The sequence below is a fragment of the Oncorhynchus kisutch genome, linkage group LG7 (genome assembly GCF_002021735.2).
Source record: "Oncorhynchus kisutch isolate 150728-3 linkage group LG7, Okis_V2, whole genome shotgun sequence".
NCBI classification, from domain to species: Eukaryota; Metazoa; Chordata; class Actinopteri; order Salmoniformes; family Salmonidae; genus Oncorhynchus; species Oncorhynchus kisutch.
In genome coordinates, this window is record NC_034180.2 from 36,726,437 (window position 1) to 36,745,193 (window position 18,757).

General features: G+C 41.5%; 2 protein-coding genes across 5 annotated transcripts in view; one reads left to right on the plus strand and one right to left on the minus strand.

Moving 5' to 3' along the window:
• Nucleotides 1-9,042, plus strand: part of rhd (Rh blood group, D antigen) — a 40,315-nt gene extending 31,273 nt beyond the window's left edge. The window contains exons 1-10 of one of the 3 annotated variants that reach the window (XM_020488165.2): nt 5,063-5,887; nt 6,507-6,693; nt 6,962-7,112; nt 7,207-7,354; nt 7,466-7,644; nt 7,849-7,986; nt 8,059-8,186; nt 8,398-8,477; nt 8,562-8,635; nt 8,771-9,042. In XM_020488165.2, coding sequence (XP_020343754.1) covers nt 5,737-5,887; nt 6,507-6,693; nt 6,962-7,112; nt 7,207-7,354; nt 7,466-7,644; nt 7,849-7,986; nt 8,059-8,186; nt 8,398-8,477; nt 8,562-8,635; nt 8,771-8,797 — 1,263 coding nt within the window. In that variant the 5' untranslated portion in view covers nt 5,063-5,736 and the 3' untranslated portion in view covers nt 8,798-9,042. Of the gene's footprint in view, nt 1-5,062; nt 5,888-6,506; nt 6,694-6,961; nt 7,113-7,206; nt 7,355-7,465; nt 7,645-7,848; nt 8,187-8,397; nt 8,478-8,561; nt 8,636-8,770 lie in introns of those variants that run through there. The other 2 variants (XM_031829034.1, XM_020488164.2) reach the window with 2 other exon arrangements.
• A 4-nt stretch (nt 9,043-9,046) lies between these two features.
• LOC109894576 (transmembrane protein 50A) lies at nt 9,047-18,148 on the minus strand. 2 transcript variants are annotated; one of them, XM_020488166.2, is made up of 7 exons: nt 17,892-18,148; nt 16,979-17,089; nt 16,772-16,884; nt 16,568-16,635; nt 10,248-10,340; nt 10,061-10,121; nt 9,047-9,824 (listed from the first exon to the last, which is right to left on the minus strand). In XM_020488166.2, exons 2-7 carry the CDS (start codon nt 17,078-17,080, stop codon nt 9,779-9,781), a joined length of 483 nt encoding a protein of 160 aa, XP_020343755.1. In that variant the 5' UTR covers nt 17,081-17,089; nt 17,892-18,148; the 3' UTR covers nt 9,047-9,778. The 2 variants fall into 2 exon arrangements, with proteins under 2 accessions (XP_020343755.1, XP_031684896.1); XM_031829036.1 differs by having other exon boundaries at nt 16,979-17,107; nt 17,892-18,084.
• Nucleotides 18,149-18,757: the final 609 nt, after the last annotated feature.

Genomic DNA, 18,757 nt, shown 5'->3' on the forward strand with positions numbered 1-18,757 from the left:
GAAAGACTCACAGCTGTAATCGTTGCCAAATGTTATTCTAACATGTATTGACTCAGCGGTGTGAATAGTTATGTAAATTAGATATTTCTGTATTTCATTTTAAATGCATTTGCAAACATTTCTAAGAACATGTTTTCATTTTGTCATTATGGGGTATTGTGTGTAGCTGAGTGAGAAATACAATCTGTTTAATCCATTTCGAATTCAGGCTGTACCCCTGTAAGTCTAGGGGTATGACTACTTTCTGAAGGCACTGTATGTATAAAGTGACTGACAGTAAACAGTAGCAGCAGCGTATATGATTAGTCAAAAAAGGGTCTATACAGATAGTTAAATAGTTAACCAAATATCTATCTGGACTAACTAATTAGCAGTCTTATGTTTTGGGGGTAGAAGCTATTTAGGGTGCTGTTTGTTCCAGACTTGGTGCATTATTACCGCTTGCCATGCGGTAGCAGAGAGAACAGTCCATGACTTGGGTGTCTGGAGGTCCTGGATGGCAGAGAGCTTGGCCCCAGTGATGTACTGGGCCAAGCATTACCCTCTGTAGTGCCAAGCAACTGCCATACCAAGCGGTAATGCAACCAGTCAAGATGCTCTCAATGGTGCAGCTGTAGAAGATTGATCTTTTACCAAATCTTCTGTATACCACCGCTACCTTGTCACAACAAAACGGATTGTCTCAAATGCATTAAGAAGATAATAAATTCCACAAATTAACTTTTAATAAGGCACACCTGTTCATTGAAATGCATTCCAGGTGAGTACCTTATGATGCTGGTTGAGAGAATGCCAAGAGTGTGCAAAGCTGTCATCAAGGCAAAGGGTGGCTACTTCAGGATAAAAAAGAAACCGAATGGAGCTAAGCACAGGCAAAATCCTAGAGGAAAACCTGGTTCAGATTCAGATTCTAAAATACAAAATATATTTTGATTTGTTTAACACTTTTTTGGTTACTACATGATTCCAAATGTGTTATTTCGTAGTTTTGATGTCTTCATTATTATTGTACAATGTATAAAATAGTCAAACTAAAGAAAAACCCTGGAATGAGTAGGTGTGTTCAAACTTTGACTGGCACTGTATGTAAATGTTATATTTCATTTTTTTGTATTTTTAATACATTTGCAGAAATGTCTAAAAACGTATTTTATCTTTGTCATTATGGGGTATTGTGTGTAGATTGATGAGGGGAAAAATAATTTAATCTATTTTAGAATAAGGCTGTAGCATAACAAAATGTGGAGAAAGTCAATGGTTCTGATTACATTCCGAAGTTGACAGAAAATAATCTCTCATTCCTTTGTCACAAAATGTATTAATGCTTTGCCCTGAAATGACTGGTTTGGAAAACAAACATACATACACTGAAGAAAAATATAAACACAATGTTTCATGAGCTGAAATGAAAGATCCCAGAAATATTCCATAAGCACAAAAAGCTTATTTCTCTCAAATTTTGTGCACAAATTTGTTACATCCCTGTTAGTGAACATTTCTCCTTTACCAAGATAATCCATCCATCTGACAGTTGTGACATATCAAGAAGTGAATTAAACAGCATTATCATTACAAAGGTACACCTTGTGCTGGGTACAATAAAAGGCCACTGTAAAATCTGCAGTTTTGTCACACAACACAATGCCACAGATGTCTCAAGTTTTGAGGGAGTGTGCATTGGCATGTTGCCAGATAATTGATTGTTCAGTTCTCTACCATAAGCCGCCTCGCAACAGGAGACCACATATATGTAATTGTGTGGGGAACGATTTTCTGATGTCAACATTGTGATCAGAGTGCCCCATTATGGCGATGGGGTAATGGTATGTGCAGGCATAAGCTACAGACAATGAACACACAATTAAATTTTATCGATGGCAATTTGGATGCACAGAGATACTGTGATGAGATCCTGAGGCCCATTGTCGTGCCATTCATCCGCCACTATAACCTCATGTTTCAGAATGATAATGCACAGCCCCATGTCACATAGTCACAGACTGTTCTCTCTGCTACCGCATGGCAAGCGGTACCGGAGCGCCAAGTCTAGGTCCAAGAGGCTTATAAACAGCTTCTAACCCCAAGCCATAAGACTCCTGAACATCTAGTCAAATGGCTACCCAGGCTATTTGCATTGACTCCGCACATTGACTCTGTACCGGCACCCCCCTGTATATATTGTCTTCTTTTTTTTTACTGCTGCTCTTTAATTACTTGTTGCTTTTATCTCTTATTCTTATCCATATTTTTTTAAACTGCAATGTTTAAACTGCAATGTTGGTAAGCATTTCCCCTGTTGTATTCGGCACGTGACTAATAAAATTTGATTTGATCTGTATGTTTGGGAAGCTCTGGATCGATGTGTTCCATAGCATGTTCCATTTCCCGCCAATATCCAGCAACTTCACACAGCCATTGAAGAGGTTAGTGGGACAACATTCCACCGGCTACAATCAACAGCTTGATAAACACGATGCGAAGGAGATGTGTCAAACTGCATGAGGCAAATGTTGGTCACACTAGGAACTGACTGGTTTTCTGATCCACACGCCTACCTTTTTTTTAAAGGTATCTGTGTCCAACAGATGCATATCTGTATTCCCAGTCATGTGAAATCGATAGATTAGGGTCTCATTTATTTATTTTAACCGACTGATTTCCTTATCAGAACTGTAACTCAGTAAAATCTTTGAAAATTGCATGTTGCTTTTATATTTTGTTCAGTATAGACACTTCAACTGCCGCCATCTGACTGTTTTTTATTTATTTATTTAGGGCATCGATGCCAGAATTCATAATCAAGGACAATATCCATCACAACTTTATTGAATGCCTAGTATTACACAGCAAGGTATTTTTGCAACCTGTACATAGTACCCTTGATCTCAATTTTGTATTGCTGTAAAAGGAGTCCATTATTCCACAAGGTAATGTTTTTACTCACTCTCTGCTCCATGTCAATTGCTATGGCTACCCAATGTGATGACCTGACATTATTACTACGCCTAACTCAGAGTGCCACCAATTGAACTTTGCTATGTGTTGAACTCTTGAGAATTGTGTTCTGTGGGTGTCACTGAGTAGACTGATACCCCATTTCATGGGTGCACAATCCATAGGTTTGGCTGTACACTGCATATAAGTATGCCCTCAATGCAATTCTGAAGATACATCCAGTGTGATTTCAACAGATTTGTACGTTTTCTGACAAATTAACTAATAATTGTCTTTTGTTGAATTTATATAACAACATTCCACCCTTGTTTAGCATGATCTAGTCCAATTGTGGAATGTTTCCACTAATTGTATCGGTTTTCTTTTTTTTTTGAAGCGAACTGCCGATTCCACTATTGTTGCTTACTCTGTTGTTCACAAAACACTGGTAGCTGCGGTGCACACCGTTCTATGGCCCGTGGCCCATTACGTGAACTGGCAAAAGCAGGGAGGAGAGCCCTTCTCAAATGAACAGCAGTAGGCTACTGGTGCTTTCAAGATGACTGGTGCCGCATATAAAACATCTGGGAACAGTGATCTCAGACTCTGAAATCTTCAGTGCGTTCAAGACAACTGGGAGACAAGATGGCGCCGATAGACATGGCCGCTATGTTTCTGGCTCCTAAACAACTTTGCAGTATTTTGTTTTTTGTGTGTTATTTCTTACATTATTAGCCCAGAACGTTTTTTTTGCATTAGTACATACAGCATAACTTTTGGATTTTTGTTCTCTTGATAAGTGTGTGAATTGGACCATTTTCCTGTCCTGCTAAGCATTCAAAATGTAACGAGTACTTTTGGGTGTCAGGGAAAATGTATGGTTTAAAAAGTACATTATTTTCTTTAGGAATGTAGTTAAGTAAAAAAAGTCAAAAATATAAATAGTAAAGTACAGATACACCCCAAAAACTACTCTAGTACTTCAAAGTATTTTTACCTTTACACCACTGAGCTTCTGCTACAGCCTATGTCAATGAGCATTAGCATTCTAGCTAACAACTGCTGCATCCAAAATAGTTATTTTGCAAAGATCACAGCCAAATATAATCTCAGCGACTGTTCAAGCAAGAATCAAAACATCATTGTCACTGGCTTGCTGGGGCTCTCTCATGCCGTCCCTGGAGGGGGTGCGTCACCTGAGTGGGTTGATTCACTGTTGTGGTCATCCTGTCTGGGTTGGCGCCCCCCCTTTGGGTTGTGCCGTGGCGGAGATCTTTGTGGGCTATACTCAGCCTTGTCTCAGGATGGTAAGTTGGTGGTTGAAGATATCCCTCTAGTGGTGTGGGGGCTGTGCTTTGGCAAAGTGGGTGGGGTTATATCCTTCCTGTTTGGCCCTGTCCGGGGGTGTCCTCGGATGGGGCCACAGTGTCTCCTGACCCCTCCTGTCTCAGCATCCAGTATTTATGCTGCAGTAGTTTATGTGTCGGGAGACTGGGGTCAGTTTGTTATATCTGGAGTACTTCTCCTGTCCTATTCGGTGTCCTGTGTGAATCTAAGTGTGCGTTCTCTAATTCTCTCCTTCTCTCTTTCTTTCTCTCTCTCGGAGGACCTGAGCCCTAGGACCATGCCCCAGGACTACCTGACATGATGACTCCTTGCTGTCCCCAGTCCACCTGGCCATGCTGCTGCTCCAGTTTCAACTTCCACCTGACTGTGCTGCTGCTCCAGTTTCAACTGTTCTGCCTTATTATTATTCGACCATGCTGGTCATTTATGAACATTTGAACATCTTGGCCATGTTCTGTTATAATCTCCACCCGGCACAGCCAGAAGAGGACTGGCCACCCCACATAGCCTGGTTCCTCTCTAGGTTTCTTCCTAGGTATTGGCCTTTCTAGGGAGTTTTTCCTAGCCACCGTGCTTCTACACCTGCATTGCTTGCTGTTTGGGGTTTTAGGCTGGGTTTCTGTACAGCACTTTGAGATATCAGCTGATGTACGAAGGGCTATATAAATAAATTTGATTTGATTTGACATTGTAAGCGTATGAGAACCAAAAAAAAGTTGTTTTGTTTGGAAGTAATATTGTAATAATGTTGAATGTGTGCAGATGGTGATGCTTTCTTATTGCGAGAGTCGTGCCATCTGTGCATGACGTTTGTGTGTCGTGTACTGGAAAGGGGTCTATACTTCTGGATTTGTGGGGAGTAGTAAACATGTGCACACTTTAGGATAAATTATATATTATTCAGACGCAACCACTCACCCTGGAGCAATTTGCACAACCTGGGCACGGGTTTTCAAAACATTTAATAATCCAGATCAAAATTATTGTTGTGTTAATATCTGAGTCAAAGGCCAATACACATGCTATGGGTGCTAAATATGTTGCCTGTGTTGAGTATCTAGCTCCTTAATTAGGACAAAAGCCACATTACATAGGGTTTATATATTAAACGTTCTTGATAAATGTAGGCTACAGTAGGCTCCTGCAGACGATATTCTACCGGGATTATGCCTACTAGCATATTTTTTCACTTTCAAATGCGGTTTAAAGTAAACTGATATTATTTATCTAAAATGAAAACACCATGTACTCTACGTGCACATCGATACAAAATAGCGATTGCCCAAACACCTGCAGCAGCGTCGCCATTTTGACTTGTAAACATAAACAGATAAAACAGAGGGTAAAGTAGCTGCTCTTCCTTGCCCAATGGGACATTCCGGTTTCGCGTAGAAGGGGTTGCGCTCAGAAAATTCTGTTTTGGAACCATTTGGTAATTTTTGGTTAGAAGCGCCGATGGCTCCCCAATACGCACAGAGTCTCCGCTTTCGTCTGCCGCCTCTGCTCTTTTTCCTGCAGACGGGATTCATCGTAGTATTTATTTTTTATGTTGACATTGAACAAAATGTACAAACTAAACAACATGCATTCAACAACTATTACTCAGGTGAGTTAAAATAACAATTGTAATGTGCTTTTTTTGGAGAGGTGGTGTACAGAGGTATACTTCAATATAATTATTAATATTGTTATTATGAGACACAAAAAGTTTCTTACTAAAGCATGCTCTGGGAATATATTAGTTAAATGTCATCAGCATTTCAAACAACAAAGCCATCTCTCCACTACAGCTGAGTGATGAGACTGGAGGATGGGACTGGAGAAATATAACCACTCAAATTGATAGACAAACAATGGGTACAAGGACTGCTCATCCATGAGATCAAAATTATAATTTTCACATTGTTTTGAGGCTATAGCCTACAGTGTTTGTTTACAGACAGAGAGAGAGAGAGAGAGAACAGAAAAATGAGCAGGGGCTGCCAACACTGGTTATGAGTGATAAATGCTTAATCTGGTGGGGCCAGCTGGACTTGTTGGAGTGGATATGGCCTCCCAAAGCTTTCCCACATAACAGCTAGCTGCATTGTGCAGTTTCAGTGATAGTAATATTTGTGTGGGGCAACACAAAACAATTAAACTCTATCCTCTTACAGGCTGACACGACTAGTGATACAATGTCTTTCCCATCTGTGACATATTAAGTGTCCCCTCTTTCCTCACAGAATTTCAGGATGTTCATGTGATGGTGATTCTGGGTTTTGGCTTTCTGGCCACATTCCTGGTGCGGTACAGCTTCAGTGGAGCAGGATTTACCCTCCTAGTGGCAGCCATGGCTGTCCAGTGGGCAGTTATCCTGAACGGTGTTGAGTCTATGTATGACAGAGGAAAGATCAGGATAAATATGAGAAGGTACTGAGAAATAAGTTGAGGTGTATAGGTTAGGCATTTTCTTATTTCATTATTTTTAGATGGTGCACATCTTTCTTATTCATTCAGCATTGAGGCAAAGGGTAATTGGATCTAAACTTCAGGTTTGATGGGAGATTTGAAAACATTACAAAATGTTAGATCTCAGATTTTTTACCTGCCAATTTGATTATAGCTAATACCTGTATTAAGTTATCTGTTGGAAGCATATATCATAAATATTGAACCCCTTTTCCTGTGTTTGGACCAGCTTGGTTGTTGCAGAGATGTGCACAGCTTCCTCCCTCATTGCCATAGGTGCTGTCCTTGGGAAGACCAATCCCGTCCATCTCCTTCTTATTGCCCTGTTGGAGATATCTGGATTTGTGCTGAATGGCTGGCTACTCCAGACATTCCTAAAGGTAAGCTGATAAAGTGATGAATCTGATGACAATGTGATTCAATGTGACAATTTTAGACTGTATGCTGATGATTGGGTGGTCTGTTTACACACAGGTGCAGTTTCTGAATACCATCATGCTGCTCCACATCTTTGGGGCCTTCTTTGGGCTGATGTTATCATGGGTCCTGTACAGACAGGGATCCGAGCAACAGCATGAGAAAGAGAAAATTGACCGCAAGACCGGTCTGTTCTCTGTAATGGGTACATGGAAATGCTAGTGCTCCACTAATAATGTTTGTTGTTTGACTATGCTGTGGTTGCAATAATACAAGTGTTAACTTCTGGTGGGTACGTGCATCTCTTCATCTCCAGGGACTCTGTTCCTGTGGATGTTCTGGCCCAGTTTTAACTCTGTGCTGGTAGAGGTGGATCATCTTGACAGGGGGAGGAGCCTGAGAGCTGTCTACAGCACCTACCTGGCCCTGGCAGTCAGTGCAGTCACAGCTGCTGGTTTCTCTGTCCTCACTAGTCCCCAAGGGAAACTCAACCTGGTAATGACCTGAAAACATGTTTGAATGGCCAGGGCCACCTGTAGGTGGGAAGTTAAAGGGCAGTGGTAGCCATTAAAGTGGGATATTGATCAAGTAGAATAGAAGTACAATTTAAGAATTTCACAAATTTTGTCATGTTGAGGGATAGAGTTGCCCTATCCAATCCACTAAAAATAATTGTGTGTGGATGTTTTCTCCTCTCAGTTTCATATTCAGAGATGTACTCTTGCTGGTGGTGTTGCTATTGGGGTTGCTATGTCAGCCGTTCATTTGCCGTGGGTAGCTATGGCGATTGGATTTGCTGCTGCACTGATATCAACCTTGGGATCCCGATACATTAAGGTACGTATAAACAAATTCCTGAATTGCCCATGGGCTTTCACTATCTCATATTACTGCTTTTTTCTCTTTCAGCCCCTCATGCTGTTTGCATTTGAGTGTCATGACACCTGCGGAGTCCTTAGTGTCCATGGTCTGCCTGGAATCCTGGGGTGGATGGTTCAACTTTTCCTACAGATCGCTGACTCTGATGATCTCACAACGTACGCAGCATTAAAAAGCACCTATGTTAACAGGATATGAAGAGAATGGAAGAGCATTGGGGACATTTTTTTAAAATGTATCTCCGCATTTGATAAGGCATTACATTATAACAATCACTCTACTTAAATAATTTAAGGTGAATTGGTGAATACATAAGAACATGTTCAAATTTATTGGAGTTTCCTTTGAATGATGTTATGCATCTTTCAGGGCTGTCCGATTTGCTGTGTTCCACATTTGCACGCTTCTCATCACCCTGAGCCTGAGCATGAGTCTGGGACTCATCACAGGTGACTTTCAACAGTACTGTATGTATATTATTGGAGTCACTGGTGGATTGGAGTTGTAACCACAAACATGTTCATCCTGCTCAGGTTTTCTTCTGAAATGTAATTTCTGGAGGCCACCCCAGAACAAGAAATGCTTTGATGACCAGGTCTTCTGGGAGGTAAGTAATCAGTGATGATAGAAAGGCTCAGTTTGTATCAAACAATTGATATGTTAAAAAAGATATGCATGCAGTTGAAGCAACACATTTGTGCCTCTAAAGTTATGCTGTCTAACTTAAATAATTGTTTTTCAGTTTCCCCACCTATCAGGGAAAAGGTGAGAGGTTGGAAAAGGAAAAAAAAGGAACAAGTGTTGAGTGTCAGGAGAGCAATGAACCAATCATTTCAACCATACAATATTCCCATGCATCTTCAACTTATTACATTTTTCAAAATGTGTTGCATGTGAAAACTGCACTGGAATATGTGATTGTGATTATTTTGTATTAGTCAAACTTTAAATATTAGCCTTGAAAAGAGAGAAACTGGCCTGTGAGAGCTGCGAATAAAGACTTGTCATCTCGTACGTGTATGTTGTACATTTTGTGTTTAATGCTGCCGTGGTTTTTCAGGATCAGAAAAGTGACCATGGTTAGGTTATTATACAAGTACTGTAAATGTATAAGCATTACAGTCAAATACATAGTCAAAGAATAGAGACACATTGAAACCATGAAGAATCAAACCACAAAACTACAGCTTGATTTAAGAACCTTCAAATGATGATTCAGGTAACTACTCAATTAGACTCCATCTAGACAAGTTATTGTAAAACTTTTGTTTGCCCACATTCAAGGTTAAATTATTTTCAGTAAATGTAAGTCTACTTACAACATTAACACTCCGAGATATATACATATGTCCTGTCTTTTCCCCCTCAGATGTTTGTACCTTAATAATTAAAATTTCCTCATCAAATGGAGCAAAATATCATTAGAGTGCACAAATGGGTGTTGTAAATAATCCGTTTAAGGTTTCCATTATAAATAATGTAAGATGGTAAATTGTAACAGAATAGCTCCATACTTTGAGTGAAAAGAAAATAATTCATTAAGAGACGATAAATTGCTAATTGTGCTTTTTATATTGTAAAAAGTACATTTGTACAACAACCAATTTACTAATAAATTAAACACGTTAATCTAAAAGCTAAAAAAAAAAGGTTATCATACAAAATATACATTTTGTATCACTTGAAAAACGGAAAGTAGGTGTTTTGATTGAACAAAGCGTAGACGGTCTCAGAAAAAGAGAACAGATCATTATTGCCACAAGTCTTCAGTGCGTCCAAATTTAAACACCAAGCCCCTGCAAGAAAAGACTGGGTGTCTATTTAGAGAAAATAACTAGCATAGACAATGTATTGTAATGTAGTTCTAGTTAAAGGTATTATAGTTCATTTTAGACTAATACATTTAAGTGATGTATTCACTACTAGGCCAGAAATACATTCCAAGGGAATATCTGAGAATACCTATAGTACATATAACTTAACAGAAAATGACATTTAAGGTAAAACATGAAGAAAATTGAAGAATACTTACCCAAAGAAAATGAATGCATTTTGAAAGAAAACTGCAATACCAGGATACACAACAGGTTTCTCTGTGAACAGATTTGAAAAAAAAACATTCTTTACAATATTTTGCACAGTGACCGCTCAATGTCCATGAGCTATTAGTTTGGGGTACATAACCATAATCACATGCTGAGTGGGAATGCAGGACTTACTAGGCACTACGAAGCCTCCGAACAGGATCCACATGGAAGCAATAAGAGATCCAAACGCCAGCATGAAGCCAATGAAGAGCCACACACGAGCTCCTGCAATCAGTGATACAATGAGGTGGAAGGGACTCATTAGGGTCCGAAGCTCCATCTTTTATTTCAAATCAAAGTTTATTTGTAACATATGCTGAATACAACAGGTGTAGACCTTACAGTGAAATACTTACTTACAGGCTCTAACCAATAGTGAAGATATGGTTAAAGTCACTATGCATATGATGAACAGAGAGTAGCAGTAGCGTAAAAGAGGGGTTGGCAGGTTGTGGGTGGGACACAATGCAGATAGCCCGGTTAGCCACTGTGCGGGAGCACTGGTTGGTCGGCTCAATTGAGGTAGTATGTACATGAATGTATAGTTAAAGTGACTATGCATATATGATAAACAGAGAGTAGCAGCAGTGTAAAAAGAGGGGTTGGGGAACATAATGCAAATAGTCCGGGTAACCATTTGATTACCTGTTCAGGAGTCTTATGGCTTGGGGGTAAAAACTATTGAGAAGCCTTTTTGTCCTACACTTGGCACTCCGGTACCACTTGCCATGCAGTAGTAGAGAGAACAGTCTATGACTGGGGTCTTTAACAATTTTTAGGGCCTTCCTCTGACACCGCCTGGTGTAGAGGTCCTGGATGGTAGGCAGCTTTACCCCAGTGATGTACTGGGCCGTACGCACTACCCTCTGTAGTGCCTTGCGGTCAGAGGCTGAGCAGTTGCCGTACCAGGCAGAGATGCAACCAGTTAGGATGCTCTCAATGTTGCAGCTGTAGAACCTTTTGAGGATCTCAGGACTCATGACAAATCTATTTAGTTTCCTGAGGGTCAATAGGCTTTGTCGTGCCCTCTTCACAACTGTCTTGGTGTGTTTGGACCATTCTAATTTGTTGTTGATGTGGACACCAAGGAATTTGACGCTCTCAACCTGCTCCACTACACCCCCATCAATGAGAATGGGGGCGTGTTCGGTCCTCCTATTCCTGTAGTCCACAATCATCTCCTTAGTATTGGTTACGCTGAGGGATAGGTTGTTATTCTGGCACCACCCAGCCAGGTCTCTGACCTCCTCCCTATAGGCTGTCTCGTCATTGTCGGTGATCAGGCCTACTACTGTTGTGTCGTCTGCAAACTTAATGATGGTGTTGGAGTCGTGCCTGGCCATGCAGTCGTGGGTGAACAGGGAGTACAGGAGGGGACTGAGCATGCACCCCTGGGGAGCTCCAGTGTTGAGGATCAGCGTGGCAGATGAGTTGCTACCTACCCTCACCACCTGGGGTGGCCCGTCAGGAAGTCCAGGATCCAGTGGCAGAGGGAGGTGTTTAGTTCCAGGATCCTTAGCTTAGTGATGAGCTTTGAGGGTCCTATGGTGTTGAACGCTGAGCTGTAGTCAATGAATAGCATTCTCACGTAAGTGTTCCTTTTGTCCAGGTGGAAAAGGGCAGTGTGGAGTGCAAAAGAGATTGCATCATCTGTGGATCTGTTTGGGTGGTATGCAAATTGGAGTGGGTCTAGTGTTTCTGGGATAATGGTGTTGATGTGAGCCATGACCAGCCTTTCAAAGCATTTCATGGCTACAGACGTGAGTGCTACGGGTCTGTAGTCATTTAGGCAGGTTGCCTTTGCGTTCTTGGGCACAGGGACAATGGTGGTCTGCTTGAAACATGTTGGTATTACAGACTCAATCAGGGACATGTTGAAAATGTTAGTGAAGACACTTGCCAGTTGGTCAGCACATGACCGGAGCACACGTCCTGGTAATCCGTCTGGCCCCGCAGCCGTGTGTATGTTGACCTGTTTAAAGGTCTTACTCACATCGGCTACGGAGAGCATGATCACACAGTCGCCTGGAACAGCTGATGCTCTCATGCATGCCTCAGTGTTGCTTGTCTCGAAGTGAGCATAAAAGTGATTTAGCTTGTCTGGTAGGCTCGTGTCACTGGGCAGCTTGCTTCCCTTTGTAGTCTGTAATAGTTTGCAAGCCCTGCCACATCTGACAAGCGTCGGAGCCGGTGTAATATGAATCAATCTTAGCCCTGTATTGACGCTTTGCCTGTTTGATGGTTCGTCGCGGGTTAGAGTCCCGCACCTTGAAAGCGGCAGCTCTACCCTTTAGCTCAGTGCGAATGGTGCCTGTAATCCATGGCTTCTGGTTGGGGTATGTACGTAGAGTCACTGTGGGGACGACGTCCTCGATGCACTCATTGATAAAGCCAGTGACTGATGTGGTGTACTCCTCAATGCCATCGGAAGGATCCCGGAACATGTTCCAGTCTGTGATAGCAAAACAGTCCTGCAGTTTAGCATCTGCTTCATCTGACCACTTTTTTATAGACCAAGTCACTGGTGCTTCCTGCTTTAATTTTTGCTTGTAAGCAAGAATCAGGAGGATAGAGTTGTGGTCGGATTTACCAAATGGAGGGCGAGGGAGAGCTTTGTACGCGTCTCGGTGTGTGGAGTACAGGTGATCTAGAATTTTTCCCCCTCTGGTTGCACATTTAACATGTTGATGGAAATTTGGTAGAACTGATTTAAATTTCCCTGCATTAAAGTCTCTGGCCACTAGGAGCGCCACCTCTGGGTGAGTGGTTTCCTGTTTGCTTATTTCCTTATACAGCTGACTAAGTGCGGTGTAGTGCCAGCTTCTATCTGTGGTAGTAAATAAAACAGCCATGAAAAGGATAGCTGAAAACTCTCTAGGCAAGTAGTGTGGCCTGCAATTTATCACAATATACACTACTTCAGGCGAGCTAAATCTGTTGTTTACAAATATGCACAGACCGCCCCCCTCGTCTTACGGGGGAGTGTGCCATTCTATCCTGCCGGTGCAGCGTGTCCCCCTAGCTGAATATCCATGTCGTCATTCAGCCACGATTCTGTGAAACAGTTTTTGATGTCCGGTTGGTAGGATATTCGTGATTGTACCTCGTCTAGTTTATGATTGCACGTCGGCGAGTAGTATTGACGTAAGGGCAGCTTTCCCACTCGCCTTTTTCAGGTCCTGACCAGGCATCCGGCTCTTTGTCCTCTGTACCTGCGCCGCTTCCTCTTGCAAATAACGTGGATGTTGGCCCTGCCGGGTGTTTGGAGGATGTCTTGTGCGTCTTGTTTGTTGAAGAAAAAAATCTTTGTCTAACCCGAGGTGAGTGATCGCTGTCCTGATATATAGAAGCTCTTTTTTTGCCGTAAAATGCGGTTGCAGAAACATTATATACAAAATAAGTTATAAATAACAACAAAAAAACATAATAGCACAATTGGTTGGGTGCCAGTAAAACTGCTGCCATTTCAACTGTATGTGGGTGTGTATATATTATTTGACCTTTATTTAACTAGGCAAGTCAGTTAAGAACAAATTCTTATTTTCAATGACGGCCTAGGAACAGTGGGTTAACTGTCTTGTTTAGTGGCAGAACAACAGATTTTTACCTTGTCTGCACAGGGATTCGATCTTGCAACCTTTCGGGTTACTAGTACAACACTCTAACCACTAGGCTACCTGCCACCCCAATCTCGCTCTCTGTAAGTGTGTGTATTGTAAGAGCAAAAAGTCACCGCTTCTGGGCCCCCAAAATCTAATTAAAGGAGAAGTTTACCCAAAATCCAGAAACTCCCAAGTGATTCCATACATTTAAACTAGTTCAGTGGAGTTTGCCCTCTCCCCCTAGTGCTGTAATGAAAAAACTGCAAAAATGTGTCATGTGACGTCGCTGGATGCAGGCCTAGCTCTGTGCCGTAGCCAGTGAATTCATGATTCAGAAATCCGCGAAGTGTGGACAAATTATTTGTTTTATTGAAAGTGTACGGTCGAATTAGCTTTTTGTCAAAAGTACTACCGGTTGTCAGGAAATGTGTACCTTTCCATCTAAAACATTTGCAAATATTTTATATTATTTTATGTAGCGGCGATGGGTAACAACTGTGCATGTGCACTCTCTGGGAAATACCTACTACGTAGAAACTGCACGTTATGCCCTTATTCACAGATGCACATTGTTACACATTAGTTATACAAAGGAATCAATAACCTACAAATATACTGTATGTCTGATGACAAAATACTCATGAGCGATGAAAACTACTGGAGGGGTGCCGATGGTGTTGTTCAACCGTATTTATTTGAGCCAGAGTATTCGGACAAAGAATTGAGGCAAATTGAGCTTCAGATGGCTGCCGCTGCTCTAGCCACCGAAGCGTAGCAGTAGCTGGACTACCGCCCCAACCCATCCCCAGGATCAACACAGACTGGTGTTGCAGTTGTGGCAATTACGCTACAATGCCACAAATGAGGACTGTTACCAGAAAATTTGACTACAATTCTTACAGAAATGGAGGCACATAATGATCAGTCCATTTACATTATGAATAAAATAAAATGTTATTGGTCACATACACATATTTTGCTGCCCACAAATTCTGGTGTACTGGGAACTATTTTCCGCATTCTATTTTTTTATTTTATTGGCGACGCACCTCTGTTCCAGATTGGCCAAATGGACAGTTAACGAGTTAGTAGCTACTTTACCTTATTGAATGATTGCTTTTCATAAACCTCCATGACAGAGACCATTAGTTAGTGGGTATATGTTTTCACATTAACCCAAAACACTATATAGTCTATATTAATTCATCACAATGTTTTGGGGATATTCTATTCTGCAATGCAAGGTGACATAATGTCTCTTGTCTCTCAACAAACCATTTCTGTATGGACCTTGCTTTGTGCACGGGATATTGTCATGCTGAAACTGTTGCCACAAAGTTGGAAGCACAGAATCGTCTAGAATGTCATTGTATGTTGTAGCATCAAGATTTCCCTTCTCCCTCACTGGAACTAAGGGGCCCGAATCATGAAAAACAGACCCAGACCATTATTCCTCCTACACAAAACTTTACAGTTGGCACTATGCTTTGGGGCAGGTAGCGTTCTCCTGGCATCCGCCAAATCCAGATTTGTCCATCGGACTGCCAGATGTTGAAGCGTGATTCATCACTCCAGAAAACGCGTTTCCACAGCTCCAGAGTTCAATGGCAGCAAGCTTTACGCCACTCCAGCCGACAATTGGCATTGCTTATGGTGATCTCAGGCTTGTGTGCCGCTATTCGATCATGAAAACCTATTTTGTGAAGCTCCTGACAAACAGTTGAAGTTGCTTCTAGAGGCAGTTTGGAACTCCGTAGTGACCATTGCAACGGAGGAAAGACCATTTTTACACGCTACGCAGCCCTCGTTCTGTGAGCTTGTGTGGCCTACCACTGTTGCTGCTAGACTTTTCCACTTTCCAATAACAGCACTTAAAGTTGACCAGGCAGCTCTTTGAAGAACTGACTTGTTGGAAAGTTGGCATCCTATGACAGTGCCACATTGAAAGTCACTGAGCTCTTCAGTAAGGCCATTCTACTGCCAATGTTTCTTATGGAGATTGAATGGCTGGGTGTCCGCATACACTATATATACAAAAGTATGTCTACGTGATGATGCAATGGTAATAACCCTCAAACGTCAAATCAGGCTAGGCTACATAACTCTGCACGCTTGCTTTGTCGCTTTCTCTTCTCAAACGTGCCTTTGTATTTTGCCACTGCACCAGATCCAGCCCATGGAAATACAGCCACAGCTGTATCTGTCAGTATCCTTCAGTTTATTGTCCCCATCATTTCAGATTGCATATCCCATTCATATGCATCGTCGCTGAAGTGCTTGCTACACACGCAGCGGTGCAATGTGGGCTGCAGGAGTATTTACAATTCTAAATTTCTGCTAACCATCCTCTGCATCTTTTATCAGAAAATAGTGACATTTGGTACCTTCTTCTTAGCTACTTCTCACCCCCAAAATGTTTTATCCGTGACATCAAGCTCCATATATGGGCATATCGTGAAGCTTCTACGCAGCAGGGTCTAACCTCATAGGGTTCTCATAGGCAGTTATTACCATTGCTGTACCATTGCTGTGGCAGTATCTCCATTGCTGTGGCAGTCGGCTACACACAAGAATCGCTAATATTTTAGGTGGAAAAGTACACATTTCCTGACTCAAAACTGATGCTATTTTTGTCAAAAATAGTTCATCCGGCCATACTCTTTCAATAAAACAAAGAATTGTCCACAGAGTGAGGCCTGCATTCAGAAACTGCACACAAGTTCAGCTCTGAGCTGCTCGATTTATCTACATCATTTTGCATTTAGGATTGAATCTTAAATTCAAGGAATGGTACGCAGTTGGGAAAAGGAATGGAGTTGGAGGAATGGAATAATCCTGTCATACACATACCTGTCTGTCCAATGCAACCTTCACTGTAGCTGTCCCCTCTCACTTGGCCATTCGAGACAGCATTGATCCTAGAGAAGTACCAAAGACAAAAGTTGAAAGAGCTCAATTTATTTTCAAGGAGAATTTCAACAGACTGAATTCCTGAATTAAAATGAGACTGACCACAACCCCGTTGGGACACATTCACAATACAGCATGACTTACATGAGAAAGGCCACAGTAGCGATGACACCACAGGCGTGATAAGCATGATGGAAAGTCGCCTCATCTGGATATTTCACAGCTGCATCAATGATTATCCACCAACCAGTGAAAAACTGCAGGAATATGGATTAGGATTTAGGAATACGCTTTCTTTCTCACTTCACAGTGATGTACAGTTGTCAAATGTGATAGTAAAGTAAAACATACCAGGACTCCAGCAGCTATAGATGCAATGGTGTTTCTCCTCTCTCCCCAGTCCACATTGCATTCGCATTCTCCGCACCGGATGCTGTCCAAAAACCCTGACATGGTTCTGAGCTGTGAAGGGAAAAGAAGCTGGGTTAGAGTAAGAGACCCAGGCAGAGATGGAGTTAACTATTACTAATTACAGTTCATGTATAATGCCTGCCCAATGAATACATTTACTTATCAAACCCACTACTGGTCAAATGTTGCCCAGATACTAGTTAATGAGATGGCATAAGTACCTACTCCATGCATACGGAATAGTATACCGCATAGCTTCATAACACATGTGGTGTATCAACACGTAAAATGGAGGAGGTAGCTATATTTATAACAAGAGTCCAACAGTTTAGCACTGTGAAACGAATGTTTAGTTGGCAAGCATCTGCTATTTGCTATGCCGACTCAGTTTACCTGAGCTTTCAGTGCTAAGGATTCACCTATTTAGTGCCCCATAAATGCTTTTTCCACCTATCCATATTGTGTAAAATTAGGTCAAGCTGCGTAAACACAAAGCTGTTACGATGCTCTAAAGCGCATAAACTCTCAAACACAAATAATCGAATCAACAACCACCAGAACAAACGTAGTTTTCTTGAGTCAAATTAATTATGGTAATGTACACGTGTATCAATCGATAGCTAAATATTGTTTCAAATAAATCGATATTACGCCATATCCATGTGTGAGTTTGATCACAGTCTATTGTTCAAAGCATAGGGTGCACCAGCCCTTTCTTGAACGAGCCTGCGTGTTGTTCGCAACGCAAGACCCAGTATCCCAAAATACAACAATATCTTAACAGCAATAACAAACAAACAAAGATTAGAAATGAAACTGTCACCTAATATTCATAGGTCATAAATTACCTTACCTTTTATTTGTTATGTTCGTTATGGACCCACCCAGACGCAGTTCATTACTTTGCTTCCGTGTGAGCTCAATCACACGCCTGCTCAGTTTACTTTCCACGCCTCTTTGATGTTAGAGGTGCCAATATCAGCATCAGTTGCGCATTTTTGTAGATCTGCTCTGCACTGTACCGCGGTGTACAGTACTCACCGGTAGGGCAACTCGATACTACAATACGAGCGCTTACTTCAAAAAGCGCACGCCCCAGTAGGCAGAGCTATTATGTTGCACTGGGACACACCTCTCATTTTACTGTGTCCGGCGTCGTTCTTTGTAGTATTGCAGTTCATTTCCTCTTTGAATTAATAAGTAAAGTATATATTTTTTCGCAATAGAAAATACCAGAGGGGGGCATCGTTTACTACCCCAAATGATTGGGATAATCAGGTTACCACCTGTGTTTGGAATACATTAAAATTACAAATATAGATATCATTAAATTGTGTTTTCTTTGAAAGGATAGTCTGCCTGAGAATAGAACATTCCGTTTTCTGCCTGAGTGTGGCAAACAGTGTGGAGCTCAAAGTAATGTGACCATGAACATTGGCTGCATATCCATTGTCCTTCTCCGAAAGCGTGGACTTGCACATTTCTTCTCATCTCAGCGATTTAACAATGGTGTAAAAGCCAATGCTTACACATATCCAATGCTTGGATACCCATGAGGAGAGGGATTGACAATTGGTATGCAGCCATTTATTTCAGGTGGCTTCATCAACAGATGGAATGTGTTCCATTGACTAAAATACAGTAGAATAAAATAAAGTATATACATATGAGATTAGTAAAGCAGTATGTAAACATTATTAAAGTGACTAGTGTTCCATT

What these genes read in the sequence shown, in the direction of transcription:
- LOC109894576 (XM_020488166.2), bottom strand. Translation starts at nt 17,080, where the DNA reads ATGTCAGGGTTTTTGGACAGCATCCGGTGCGGAGAATGCGAATGCAAT. An exon ending in AGGTTGCATTGGACAGACAG is followed by an intron (nt 10,341 to 16,567) that starts GTATGTGTATGA and finishes CACTGATTGCAG; the next exon opens with GAGCTCGTGTGTGGCTCTTC. An exon ending in AATGCATTCATTTTCTTTGG is followed by an intron (nt 9,825 to 10,060) that starts GTAAGTATTCTT and finishes CTTTTCTTGCAG; the next exon opens with GGGCTTGGTGTTTAAATTTG.